This window comes from Ruditapes philippinarum, unplaced genomic scaffold (genome assembly GCF_026571515.1).
Source record: "Ruditapes philippinarum isolate M1 unplaced genomic scaffold, ASM2657151v2 ctg5004_1_1_1_1, whole genome shotgun sequence".
Taxonomy (NCBI): Eukaryota; Metazoa; Mollusca; class Bivalvia; order Venerida; family Veneridae; genus Ruditapes; species Ruditapes philippinarum.
Genome location: NW_026854255.1, coordinates 1 through 15,499, shown reverse-complemented (window position 1 = coordinate 15,499; position 15,499 = coordinate 1). Strand labels below are relative to the sequence as shown.

Sequence of the window (15,499 nt, the reverse complement as noted above, 5' to 3'; positions counted from 1 at the left end):
ATGTTCTTGTCTGCTGAACAAATTGGCTGTCAAAGCTTAAAGTAATAAAATCTTTTAATGAGATCTACTCCTTGATTATTTGGTAAATTTTGTTTCAACTCTATAGGAATATATTAAATCTTTGGTTGATGGTTCCATTTTACTGAACAAGATGGCTGCCAGAGCTAAAATAGAAAAACTTATAGAAAGATTTTGACGAAACTGTACAGGAATGATCCTAAGATGGGGCTTTATAAGAATTGCTTAAATGGTTTAGGTCTGTTGAACAAGGTGGCAACCAATGCTAATAATATAAAAAAAAGTGTAAAATAACATCTTGTCCACCCCATAATAGATTTTGATGAAACAAGAAATGATCATTGGGCAGTCTTTTTCTAAAGTTGTGAAAATTATTCAGGTCTCAGCTGAACAAGATGGCAGCCAGAGTTTAAAATACAAAAACCTTTAAACGAGATCTACTTTTTAATGATTAGGTAAATTATGATGATATAATACAGGAATGATCCATAAAAATTCTTCTAATGGTTCTGGTCTGCTGAACAAAATGGCCGTAGGAAAAACTTTAAATGACATCTCCTTAACTATTGGATAGATTTTGATAAAACTATGCTGGAATGATCCTTAGATGGGCCTTTATAAAAATTGCTCAAATTGTTCCAGTCTGTGTTGAACAAGATGGCATCAAGTCCTAACAAGGGTGCCATAGTCACAAAATACGCCCGTTTACGAAAGCTTTAGATGGAGATGGGGGCATTATGGATAAGTGTTATCTAGCAAGCAAGTTTTTATTCTTGGCACTGTGTTGTTAAATGAACCTTAAAACAAATCAGTAGGGAAGATATGCACAGGATGTGTGACCTTGACCTTGGTCGCAGGGACCTGAATTTTATGCACGGCACTCAGCCTCACAATGATGAACATTTGTGCCAAATTATTTTGAAATCCCTCTATGCATGTAGAAGTTTTGCTCCAGACAAGTGTTTTTCTATGAGCTCTAACTGTGACCTTCACCTTTGACCTAGAGACTTGGTTTATGTGCAGGGCACTACGTCTCATGGTGGTGAACAATTCTATAGAAGTAACATTAAAATTCCTCCATGCATGTAGAAAATATGCTCCGGACAACATCTGGATATTTAATCATCTCCAGTGACCTTGACCTTGCAAATATTAACCTAAATTAAATGTGTCACACCTGTAGTCATGATAGTTACCATTTGTGCAACAATCCATCAATAAATGATGACTAAATGGTCCCTATAACCATCTTCAAATTCTTATCTGAACTTTGACCTCTATGTGTAACCTTGACTTTGGTCGCAGGGATCTGAATTTTGCATGCGACACTCAGCCTCACAATGGTGAACATTTGTGCCAAGTTATATTGAAAACCCCCTATGAATGTAGAAGTTTTGCTCCGGACAAGCGTTTTTCAATGAGCTCTAAGTGTGACCTTGACCTTTGACCTGGAGACCTGGATCATGCATGGAGCAATACATATCATGGTGGTGAACATTTCCATAAAGTATTATAAAAATTCTTCCATACATGTAGGAGATATGCTCCAGACAAAATCTGGATATTTCACCATCTTTAGTGACCTTGACCTTGCATATATTGACATAAAGTACATGTGTCACAGCCGTAGTCATTATAATGACCATTTGTGTTACAATCCCTCAATAAATGATGATTAAATCGTCCCTATACACATCTTCATATTTTTATCTTTTTTTAAACGGGCGTATAAAAAGTACATGTAATTGTAATTTAATAACTAAAAAATTCTAAGATTTTATTCTAGGGAAATACATTTCATTACAAATCTTAATCTTTGAATGAGCTGAACTGATATTTACTTGAAAATTAAAATATAATTAAATTTCTATGAGAAAGTATTTACATTTGATAAGGTAATTACTGTATGATCTTTATGAACAAATACCAAGTCTACAGAACCCCATAGTTATCACAGTTAAGAATCTTGACCAATGAATGAAACATGTGTAAATAAATGTTACATTCTTTAGAACATACTCAAGTCCAAGAAAGAGGATTATTTCATGCCCTTTGATTAAATTCTATTTTTAGAATTGAAAGTGAAAGTAGATAAAGGGGAGTAATTGTGTAAGTCATTTATGAACAAAGTAATAACTTTGTTGTCGCCCTTTGATTAAATTCTATTTACAAAATCTGGATATTTCATCATCTTTAGTGACCTTGACCTTGTATATATTGACCTAAATTATATGTATCACAGCCATAGTCTTGATAATGACCATTTGTGTTACAATCCCTCAATAAATGATGACTAAATGGTCCATATACACATCTTCATATTTTTATCTGAACTTTGACCTCTATGTGTGACCTTGACCTTGGCCGCAAGGACCTGAATCTTGCACGCGACACTCCGCCTCACAATGGTGAACATTTGTGCCAAGTAATATTGAAATCCCTCTATACATGTGGAAGTTTTGCTCCGGACAAGCATTTTTCAATGAGCTCTAAGTGTAACCTTGACCTCTGACCTAGAGACCTGGTTCATGTGCGCGACACTGCTCCTCATAGTGGTGACCATTTCTATGAAGTTGCATTAAAATCCCTCCATACATGTAGGAGATATGCTCCGGACAAAATTGGACGCCGCCCGTCCGCCCGCCCGCCCGACCGCCCGCCCGGGGCGTTCCCATAATACGTCCCGTTTTTCAAACGGGCGTATAAAAAAATAAAAATTGTTAAATGACATCTTGTTCTCAACTGCACAAAAGATTTTGATGAACTTTGAAAAATTATCATTGGGCAATCCTTTAAGCCTGTCTCACACAGAACACGGTTGGGCACATGGTTTCCATACAGTATACTCGGTTATACATGGATTGATTGGTATGAGTATTTAGCTCCAACCATGCCTGGGAATTAGTTGACATGAGTGAGACTCAAATGTAGCACAATGTACGAATAATGGACAGATATACTCGGTCAAGGGTTGATCATGATTTGCATACAAATATATATGATTGTTGTACGGTTCCAAGTATGGCCTTGTACGATTAAACATGACTTTTACTCGATTTACTCGACTTTCACAGGGTTTACATAGGGTCCTGCCGACTTTTGTTTGAGTTATGCTCAAATTGTCACATATTCGTGTATGTGTTGATATGAATTGACCGAGCCTGATGGCTTGGTCTCATAAATTTTGGACTTTTCAACAAAGAACACCTATATATGTGAATAATAGTTATATAAATCAGAGCCAGATGCAACAGATCAATGACAGGATAAGGGAATTAGAAATCATGATAAGACTGATAGAAATTGGTGGATTCTTGTATTCCTTCTGTGTGAGGGAACCGTCTTCTTTGGATGCATTCTTGTATGAAGCAGCAAGTACTCTGGGTAGATCTAGCAGTTGAGGATGGCAGCAAGTAGTTGTGGTTTTCGTTGTACAGTTCGTGCTGACGTAGAGGCAGTGTAAGACCTTACGAGGCTGAGTGAAACTGTATACCCGTACTATACTGTGTCTGCTATGATTCATACTTGAACCATATTGGTTGAATGGCGATCATATGAAATCGTGTGTGCACTAGTGTGAATCGTTTTGTGATCATGTGACATTTTGGTGTTAAGCAGGTGTTGAATATAGGACTTGGGGACGGTCTCGAACAATTTCATATGATTTATATACGATCTTGGCTCGGTTGGGCTCACTTGTGGAGTGGACTTCAAATACGGTTGTATAAACGGTCTCATACGGTCTCACACGGTCTTTTACAGTCTTGTACGGGCATTTATATGATCATACACGGACATTACATCCGAACCAGTTTTAAAAATCATACACGGCTTACACGGATACACTCAAGTGGCCTGAGTGTAACTTAGATAAACTCATAGTTGGTTCGGTTGTATGAACGGTTTACACGGGTGGCTAACCGTATAAGCCGTGTGTTCTTTGGGAGACGGGCTTTACTAAAATTGCTAAAAATTGAAGAAAACTTAAAACGAAATCTGCTCAGTTTTTATAAGGTAAATTATGATGAAACTCTAAATAAATGATCCTTGGATAGTTTTCTATAAAAATTGCTCATATAGAAAAAAACAAACCTTTAATTGACATCTCCTCTTTAACTATTAGGTAGATTTTGATGGAACTTTACAGGAGTGATCCTTGAATGGGCCGTTATGAAAATTTCTCAAATGATTCTGGTATGTTGAATGCTGTTCAAAGTTTGCCGCTATTTTTAAAATGACCCTTACACTAATAACAGTATGTCTTCAGGTGAGCATTTTGGGGCCAATGGCCCCGTTGTTATTATTATGTCTTCCAAAATTTTTGGGAGACAGATTGCTTTTGCCTTTGCTGTCCATCTGTCCGTCCACATTCAGCTTGTCCGGCTTGCACAGGTCAAATTGCTGACCAATGAAACTTCACATGAGTTATCAGTACCATCCCTAGTTGAGCATATCGCCAACATGTTCCTATAAATAGAAAAATCTTGTCCAGTTTTCACACTGGTTGAACTGCTGCCAGGTTTTAAATGAAACTTCACAGGAATGATCAGTACCATCCCTAGTTGTTCATTTCGCCAGCATGTTACGCTTCACTGCACAAAATTGCCGCCAGATCTATATTTAGAAAAATCTTGTCCGTCTTTCACAGGTCAAACTGCTGGCTGGATTTCATTGAAACTTCACAGAAGTGATCAGTACTATCCCTAATTGTACATATCACCAGCACATTCCACTCTAATGCATGAAATGGCAGCCAGAGCTAAAAATAGAAAAATCTTGTCCGGCTTTTACAGGTTGAACTGCTGGTGGGATTTTAGTGAAACTACACACGTGTAATCAATGCAATCCCTAGATGTGCATATGGCAGGCACATTCTGCTTCACTGCACAAAGTGACAGGCAGAGCTATGAATAGAAAAATCTTGTCCTGCTTTCACAGGTTGAACTGCTGTCAGGATTTAAATGAAACTTTACAGGAATGATCACTACGATCCCTAGTTGTGCATATCGCCAGCATGTTCTGCCTTGCTGCACAAAATGGCCGTCAGAGCTGTAAATAAAAAATCTTGTCAGGCTTTCAAAGGTCAGTACCATACACTTTGAACTTTGTTGCGGAACATAACTCTAAAACTATAAGAGATATCAAGATGAAACATTGTAGGTAGATAGATCTCATTGAATAAAGGTGCAGTGCAAAAGAACCATAACTCTGTTAAGCCTCATTTTTTAATTATCTCCCCTTTTAGAAAAATCTTGTCAAGGACATAGCTGTAAAACTATAAGAGATGTCAACATGAAACTTTGTAGGTAGATATATCTCAATGGGTAGATGTGCAGTGCACAAGAATCATAACTCTGCCTTGCCTAATTCTGGAGTTGTTGCCCTTTGTTTATTTTTACTTTTTGAAGTTGTCCGGGACATAACTCGGAAATCATAAGAGATATCATCAAGAAACTTTGTAGGTTGATAGATCACATTGATTAGAAGTGCAGTGCAAAGAACAGTAAATTTGCCTTGCCTAATTTTGGAATTATTGCACTTTGAACTTTTTCCAGGGACATAACTCTGAAACTACAAGAGGTGTACTTTCCTGTGTCCAAAACCTATTCGGGGAGCATCACCCGGCTCAAACCGGGCTCTTGTCTAAAATAGTTTTGCTCAAGTGAAATAATTATGACCATTATACCCCCACCACAAAATGTAAGGGGGTAAGGGGGGGCTATAATGGATTTGCTTTGTTTCGTCTGTCGGTCAGTCGGTCCATCCGTCCGTCTCCATTTTCGTGACCCATGTTGCCCATGTGTCAGGTCAAAGTCACAATTGAAGGTCAAATATCAAACAATCATATATTAGACAGTATGTCGTGTCGCTTTGTAAGTCCTACACCAATTGAAAGATTTTCTTCAATCTTGGCTCCAATTTTCACCTCAACAAGGTTATGTGCAGAATTCATGTCACCCTTTTGTCGGCTTAAGGTCAAGGTCACACTTGAAGGTAAAAAATTGACTTAGAAAATATTCTTAAATTTTAACATGTATTTGAATATTTCTGAAACTAGAAAAGGTATTTGCTTGAAACATAAAATATATATGAGGTGTCACAATTTAGATATGCAGGTCAAGTTTCATAACTCTGTATTGCATTTTGACAAAGTTATGCCCCTTTTTATGCCACCACAAAGAGGGGAGCATATAGCATTGCACTTGTCCGTCCGTCTGTCCGTCCGTTCGTACGTCTGTCCGTCCGTACGTCCTGAAACCTTCCTCTCAAACCGGATGACAGATTTTGCTTAAATTTTCAGGGATGAACAACCTTAATGTGTAGATGGAAGTAAAGGGAGGAATTTTTGCTGCGACCAAATTTAACAGAATTATGGCCTTTTGTTGATTTTTTCACTATATACCATATAAAAATTTTGTGAACGCAACTCCTCTTAAACCGGATGGCAGATTTTGCTTAAACTTCCAGGGATGAACAACCTTAATGTGTAGATGGAAGTAAAGGAAGGAATTATGGCTGTGACCAAATTTAACAGAATTATGGCCCTTTGTTGATTTTTTCACTATATACCATATACATGTTGTCAGTGGGGGCATCCGTGTCCTTTGGACAAGTCTTCTGAAATTTTACATGTACTTGAATATTTCTAAAACTAGAACAGATAATCATTTGAAATTTCAAATATATACGAAGTGTCGCAAGTAAGATATGCAGGTCAAGTTTCATAACTAAAAAGAGTGGGGGGGATACTTTGTATTGTATTTTGACAAAGTTAAGTTTATTTTTATGTCTTTAAATTTATTTACTATAATATTTCTTAAACCAGAACAGATATTAACTTGAAACTTAAAATTTATATGAATGGTTACAAGCAAGCTCAGATGACGAAAATTCTACAATTCCATTGAATTATGACACAAGTTATGCCCCTTTTAGGCTTAGAAAACGTTCTGATATAACCATTAATACTTAAATGTTTCTGAAACTAGAACAGATATTCACTTGAAACTATATTATATATGAAGGGTCACAAGTAAGCTCAGTATGCAAAGTTTTTCCACTCTTAATTATATTTTGACATAATCATGCTATTTTCTTAACTTCACTTCTGTTGTTTGTTTTAGTACATTGGGAAAATGAAAGGTTATTTGTAACTGTTTCGAACATGATTTGACAATATATATTTATACTATTACCAGTACAATTTGTCTTTTTTTCACCAGAGATAATTTCTTTTTATGTATATGTATTTGTGCCACTAAAGTTATTCCCTTAACCAGCTTTCCAAGTCGTCTTCTGTCAAGGACATTGGTGGGGGTATAAATCGCATTCAGCGGTAGTTATAGTTTATAATCAGTTTTCAACATAATCACGCATGCTATTCCTTGCTAATCCTTTGAAAACTACAAAGTACGATTGATTGAAATGAAAAGAAATCTATATCTTTTACAAGTAAAAATCACCCTTAAAATATAATAGAAGATATTCAATATAAAAGGAAGGAAAAATCGAAAATCTTGTTTTTCTTAATCATGGAAAAAACAACAAAAAGCACTGAATTTCGAAACAAAATATTGTATTTTATGAGAAATTGAGAAAGGGAGTAAAACTAAAACTAAAATAGGAAAAGATTTTCAAATTCCAAAAAGTACGCTCTCTGTCTAAAAAAGAAATAAACGACTAATTTTTCTTAAAGAAATGCCTTTTAAAATTGAGGACAATGGTAAACAATCAGTTCGTTATATGTAAATATGTTCGCTATAAAACTCCTGATACAAGGAACTAATTCGCTATATGCTTACAAGGAACTCCGGAAATAAGGAACATATTTTAAATGTCCCAATGAGTTGGTTATAAGCGGAGTTTACTGTATTTGTTTATGATAACTTTAATTATAGTCATTAATTTTTAAATCCTTTTTTCTTTGCAAATTCAAGATGGCAGAACATATTGTCTAGTGAAATCTCACGAAAAATGTGAAATTTTGGAATAATTAATTGCTGATACCGGTTTTAAATGTATGAAATAATAACTTCCTATATCCATTCAAATATAGCTAATATTAACTGTCTATTTAAGCATGGGACCAAGTGAGGAAAAACCAGTTTGGAGTGAGAAGTATGATGATGGCAAACCACAGGTAACCTTTTGCAGAGATTGTTAGAATATATGCTGTCAGTTAAGTCTTAGAAAACTTTTGCCAGTCTTCATGATTTAGGAAATTTGTTGAACCAAAATGTTCAAATAATACTACTAGTGTCAATTTGATGTCATTTAAATGTATCATTCTGAAGCAAAGAATGAATTTAATAGACTCATTGGAAATTTTTAATGCTTTGTCATATCTGTCCTATTAAATGTTTATTAAAAAAAAGTAGGGTACAGGACCCTTAAAACTGGAATATAATTTTAGGGAATCCTCTTTGTCAAATTTAGAAAATTGCAACATTATCAAGGATCTAATTTTACTGTCAAGCAGTGAGAATAGTTGAGCACACTGTCCATCTGACAGATCATGTTGTTATATTCTTTTAGTTTAAGCTTGTCAGCTGTTTTAAAGAAAAAATCCATCTACATGTATAACTGATTGCTGGGTCATTGTCTTCATGCAAAAACTTAAAACTTATAAAGGTATTAGCAGAAAAACTTGTTTATCATGACAAGGTGAAGTTGTAAGACCAGGGTCTTTATTTGAAAGCTATTTTTAGCTCACTTGAGCACATTTTATGTTCTCATGATGAGCTATTGTGATACCCCACCGTTCGTTGTGCATGCTAGTGCATCTTCTTTAAATGACTGACATAACCAAACTTTAAAGGAATGATCCAAAGTTTCAAAGTTGTTCAAATGGTTCAGGTCTGTTGCATAAGTAGGTCAGAAAAGGAGTTTCTAAAATGCAAATGTGAAACACTTTCTTGTCTGAAAGTACAATGCCTAGAGCTTTGATATTTGGTATATGATATCATCTGTAGGTCCTCTACCAAAGATGTTCAAAATTTGTCCTTATTGTCAAAATTGGCCCCGCCCCGAGGGTCTTAGCTTTTTCTCATATGTATATAGTAAAAAAACTTCTCTAAATTTGCAAAGGGTATAAGTTAGATATTTGGCATGAAATATTGTGTAGTGGACCTTTACAAAGATTTTTTTTAAATTAAACCCGGGGTCAAAATTGGCCCCACCCAGGGGTCATTGATTTTCATTATGTATGAATTGGAAAAACTTGTCTGAATGTAGGTGGCTAAGATTTTTGTTATATGGTATATAAAATCATCTATAGGTCCTCTACCAAAGCTGTTCAAATTCTGCCCTTAGTGTTAAAATTGCCCCCCCCCCCCTTGACTGGGTCATAGATTTTCCTTATATGTATATAGTAAATAAAAAAACTTAAAAAATCTTCTTCTCTGAATTGACTTTGGTTAGAGGGTAGTTGTTTTGCATGAAACATTGTGTAGTGAACTTCTACCAAGATTGTCCAATTTAAAGCCCTGGGGTCAAAATTGGCCCTGCCACAGTGGTTATTTATTTTCAATATGTACATATAGTAAAAACTTAAAATATCTTCTTGTCTAAATGTACAAGGCTTAGACCTTTGATAGTTGGTATTAATATCAGATATTTGTCATTTGCCAAAGTTGTTAAAATTTTGCCCCTAGTGTCAAAATTGGTCCCGTCCCAGGGGGTAATAAGTTTTCCTGATATGTTTATAGTGAAAACTAATGAAAATTAATCCCGCTTGGGGATTCATTGAATGTCATTATGTAAAAGCAGAAAGTAAAAATATTTTTTTCTGAATAGTAAAATTGTTGTCTCTTGGAGCTTTATCAAGATTGTATGAATCAAAATTGGCCCCGCCCCAGGTAGTCGTTAATTTTCCTAATATGTAAAAAGAAAAAACAAAAAAAATCTTCTTTAAAAATCCAAATAGCTTGAGCATAGATAATAAGCATGAAACATCTTCTAGTGGGTGTCTATCAAGTGTGTTCAAATAAAAGCCCTGGGGTCAAAATTTGCCCCGTCCCGAGGTTGCATTGATTTTCCATATGTTTATAGTAAAAACTTAAAAGATCTTTTTTTAAAAAGCCTAAAGAGTTGGAGCTTAGATATTAAGCATGAAAAATCTTCTATTTCAGATACAAATATGAACTTTGTGATCTCAATTTAAGATCTAAATTTTATATCTGCTTTTTTAGCTCACCTGATCTAGCTCAGGGTGAGCTTTTAGGATCAATGAATGTCCGTTGTCTGTCGTCCTTCATCCGTCCACATTTGTTTGTTAACACTCTAGTGATCACATTTTTGCCTCAATCATCATCAAACTTTGTCAGGATGCTTGCCTAGGTAATTGCTTGAATGAGTTCGAACATGGGTCATCTCAGATGAAAAACTAGGTCACAGGAGCTAAAAATAGAAAAAAACTTGTTAACACTCTAGTGGAAACTGTATTGATCTTAGTATCCTTGAAAATGGTCTGAAAGTTATCCTTGAAATTGGTCTGAAAGTTTGTTTTGATGAGTTAAAGGTCAAGATTGAATGTGTGTCACCTGGGGTCAAAAACTAGGTCACACTGCCATAATATGGAAAAATCTTTTAAACACTCTAGGGGACACATTTTTGCCTCAATCATCATCAAACTTGGTCAGGATGCTTGTCTAGATAAATGCTAAGACAAGATTGAACATTTATCATTCCTGCTGAAAAACTAGGTCACAGGAGCTAAAAAATAGAAAAATCTTGTTAACACTCTAATGGCTACTGTATTGATCCAAATATCCTGGAAATTGGTCTGAAAGTTTGTTTAGATGATTTCTAGGTCAAGTTCGAGTATGGGTCACCTGGGGTCAAAACTAGGTCACACCACCCAAATATGGAAAAAAATTGTTAACACTCTAGTGGTCACATTTTTGACTCGTCATCAAACTACAGGATGCTTGTCTCAGTAATTATGTCTCCTAAAATGTTTGGGAGACATATTGTTTTTTCCTTCGGCATCTCTCTGTCCTTCCCTTCATCTGTCTGGTTGTCCATCCATCAACATTAAGCTTGCCGGCCTTCACATGTCAAACTACTGGTTGGATTTGAACCAAACTCTACAGGAGAGATAAGTACCATCCCTAGCTGTGCACAAAATGGCCACCAGAGCTAATTATAGAAAAATCTTGTCTGGCCTTCACAGGTTTAACTACTGTTGGGATTTCAGCCAATCTTTACAGGAGTGATCAGTACCATCCCTAGTTATGCACCTCACCTGCACGTCTTGCTTCGCTGCACTAAATTGCTGCCAGAGCTAAAAATAGAAAAATCTTGTCCGGCCTTCACAGGTTTAACTACTGTTGGGATTTCAGCCAATCTTTACAGGAGTGATCAGTACCATCCCTAGTTATGCACCTCACCTGCACGTCTTGCTTCGCTGCACTAAATTGCTGCCAGAGCTAAAAATAGAAAAATCTTGTCCGGCCTTCACAGGTCAAACTGCTGGTGGGATTTCAACCAAACTTTACAGGAGTGGTCAGTACCATCCTTAGTTGTGCACAACACCGGCTTGTTCCTTTTTGATGCACAAAATGATTGCCAGAGCTAAAAATAGAAAAATCTTGTCTGGCTTTCTCAGGTTAAACAAACTACTGTTTGGATTTCAACCAAAGTTTACAGGAGTCACGAATATTATCCCTAGTTGTGCATATCGCCAGCATGTTCCTCTTTGCTGCACAAAATGGCCCGAAATCTTGTGAACGCAACTCCTCTTAAGGTAGTACACCCCTAATGGGCACTATAAGGAATTGTAAATTTGACAACATAGGACAGTTATATGCCTTAAATGTCACCTGTTTGCAAAATTTAAACAACATTTACCGTGTGGTTTATGAGTTATGGACATTTTTATGAACTAAAACTTTGCCATTAGAAGGGATTTTTTCAGAAATGAGGAAACTCTAAATAATCTATAATATCATCATTATGAAAAATGTTTTTCTTTTGCTCATTGTTAAGAAATAAACAATGACATATAGGTAACAAATTAAACAAGCAAAATTATTGTTTTTAAACAAAATGTTTTTAATATGTATAAAAATGTAACCCTACCCCACCCACTTTTAACACTAATTTGACCATTTCCCTATGTAAAAAGCCTTATTTAAAATATCCCTAAAATTTTCCAAAATGAGGGGCTATTTTCAAAGTTTGCCTAAATTTTCTTTAATGTATATTGGTTAGTCTTGCAAAATATAAAATACTTTTACCGTTTAGTTTTTATTTTATTAAACTTTGAAAATATCTGGTATCATATTTGCTATTAAATTTAACATTATTTAGTAAATAAATACCTACAATAATTATATAATTAAAATAAAACACTTTTTTCTTCCATAGGGGGTCTGAGAGATTAATAAAAAATGTTAAAAAGAAAAAAAAAGAAAGAAAAAAAATTGCCCATTATGGGGCTTGAACCCACGCCCCCTCAGTTTCAATACACTTTACAGTGATTTAAGCCTGTTTGAATACTCTTCAAAGTGGATAAAGTGCATTAGGGGTGTACTACCTTAAACAGGATGGCAGATTTTGCTTAAACTTACAGGGATGAACAACCTTAATGTGTAGATGGTAGTATAGGAAGGAATTTTCGCTGCGACCAAATTTAACAGAATTATGGCCCTTTGTTGATTTTTTCACTAGATACTATGTAGAAATTTTGTGAACGCAACTCCTCTTAAACCGGATGGCAGATTTTGCTTAAACTTCCAGGGATGAACAACCTTAATGTGTAGATGGTAGTAAAGGAAGGAATTTTTGCTGTGACCAAATTAAACAGAATTATGGCTCTTTGTTGATTTTTTCACTATATACTATGTAGAAATTTTGTGAACGCAACTCCTCTTAAACCGGATGGCAGATTTTGCTTAAACTTACAGGGATGAACAACCTTTAGGTGTAGATGGCAGTAAAGGAAGGAATTTTTGCTGCGACCAAATTTTACAGAATTATGGCCCTTTGTTGATTTTTTCACTATATACTATGTAGAAATTTTGTGAATGCAACTCCTCTTAAACCGGATGGCAGATTATGCTTAAACTTCCAGGGATGAACAACCTTAATGTGTAGATGGCAGTAAAGTAAGGAATTTTTGCTGCAACCAAATTTAACAGAATTATGGCCCTTTGTTGATTTTTTCATTATATACTATGTAGAAATTTTGTGAACGCAACTCCTCTTAAACCAGATGGCAGATTTTGCTTAAACTTCCAGGGATTAACAACCTTAATCTGTAGATGGTAGTAAAGGAAGGAATTTTTGCTGCGACCAAATTTAACAGAATTATGGCCCTTTGTTGATTTTTAGTTTTCAACTTGTGGCACATGTAGTCCAAAAAATATTTGACATTGACAGAACAGTGGCGTGTGGGGGCATCCGTGTCCTATGGACACATTTCTAGTTTATAGTTTACAATATTACATGTACCTGTCATAGAGAGTTTCTATATTCAGGTGGGTGATTTCAGGGCCATCATGACCCTCTTGTTTGAAATATTGTAACTAAGAAGAATCTGAGCCGGGCCATTTGTGTTTAACAAACATGTTCTTGTTCATTTTATTTTAGCCACAGTCTTTTCAAAGCAAAGAACAACATATCAATGTAGTAAGCAACGTGAATGGTAAGTTCTTTGATTTTGTAACTCATGTGCTCACAGATGATCTTTTCTGATAGCATGATGTCTGTTGAGTATCATACATCGTAATCCACATTTTTAAAAACCATCTCCTCCTCAACTATTTGATTGATTTTGACCAAATCACAGGAATGATGCTTTGGTTACACTCTTCAAAACTTTTAAGACTTTCAAGTCTGATGGAGTGATGCACAAGTAGGTCATAATAAACTTTTAAAAATAAAATCTTGAAAAAACTTCTCGTCAGAAACAACACTACATAAAGATTACATATTTTGATGTAACATCATCTTGTTGTCCTCAAAAAATTTATCTGGAAATGAAACATTTTGGTCAAATTGGCCCTTGGTTTTAAGCTCACCTGTCACAAATTGACAAGGTAAGCTTATGTGATCACAACTTTACTGGCTTCCATCTGTCGTCTGTCTGTAAACTTTAACTTTAAACATCATCTCCTCATAAATCTCTAAGCCAATTTCATCCAAACTTCACAGGAATGTTCCTTTGGTGGTCACCTTTGAAACTCTGGCCCTATGTTCACTAAGAAAAGATCAGGATCAGGATCAAGTGATCCTGATTTTATTTTCATTGTTTTATAGTACTAAAATTAATCGTGTTTTGCTAAAATTTAATGATAGATATTCAAAATGTAAAAAATTCCTGATTTGCAAAGAAACCAAACTATTTTTGGATAAAATCAACAAATAACAAAACAAATAACTAAATTTAAGGATCAATTTTAGGATTAGGATCAAAATTTAGATTAACTGTATATTGCCTGTATCTTGCAAAAAATAACAATAAATTTATTCTAAAATTTCATGAACTTGCTATTGCAAGTCCAGTTCTATCAAATTGATATTAGATATTTAATCTATGAGGATGAACAATAAAGAATACTAGAGTTTTTAAATTTGATCCTGATCTTGATACTGATCCTTAAATGTTTGTGAACACGGGACCTGGTTGCCATGGCAACAATTTGAAAAAAACTTACAAAACCCAAGGAGCTAGAGCTTAGATATGTGGCATGAAACATCTTCTAGTGAGTGGCTACAAAGTCTGTTCAAATAAAAGCGCTGGTGTTGAAATTGGCCCTACCCCAGGGGGTCATTAATTTTCCTTTTATGTATATAGTAAAAACTTGAAAAATCTTCTTTTAAAAAAACCCCAAAGAGCAAGAGCTTAGATATTAAGCATGAAACATCTTCTAGTGAGTGTCTACCAAGTTTGTTGAAATAAAAGCCCTTAGGTCAAAATTGGCCCCGTCCCGGGGGTCATTGATTTTACTTATAAAATTATGTACTGTATAAGTGGTTATTTTTGCGTCACAAAAATTTTGCAAATGTCAAAAAGTGGACTTTTGTGTGCGGAAATATTTGCGAAAATATGATTTCTTGAATTTAAAACTGTATCATAAATTAACCAGGTACGTGATACGAAATGCTGTTAATGCAATTGTTCTATTGAGTAATTTAATACATACCTTTATTATTTATATAATTGTTTGAAATATACATTGTTAGTTTCATAAAGGACCTGGTCACACATTTCTTTGTCATATTTTGAAACATTCTTTTGTTATTATATGAAAACCAGTCAAACTTTGCATGTAAGATGCTGTATGAAAACGTTTTTTCAAATGATAGGGGAAAGTTTTCCTAAAAAGAAATAATATTTGCGTGATCAATTATTTGCGAATAATTTCAATTCGCAAAAATCGCAAAATATTTCCACGTCATTAAATTAACCAGTTATACAGTATATAGTAAAAAACATAAAATCTTCTTTTAAAAACACTCAAAAGAGCTTAGAGCT

At 35.0% G+C, this 15,499-nt stretch overlaps 1 protein-coding gene across 1 annotated transcript in view; it reads left to right on the top strand.

Annotated features, from left to right (window-relative positions):
• The window catches only part of LOC132739543 (uncharacterized), a 40,247-nt gene extending 26,531 nt beyond the window's left edge, over positions 1-13,716 (top strand). The window contains exons 3-4 of the mRNA XM_060727257.1: positions 8,098-8,158; positions 13,612-13,716. Coding sequence (XP_060583240.1) covers positions 8,098-8,158; positions 13,612-13,716 — 166 coding nt within the window. The remainder of the gene's footprint in view (positions 1-8,097; positions 8,159-13,611) is intronic.
• Positions 13,717-15,499: the final 1,783 nt, after the last annotated feature.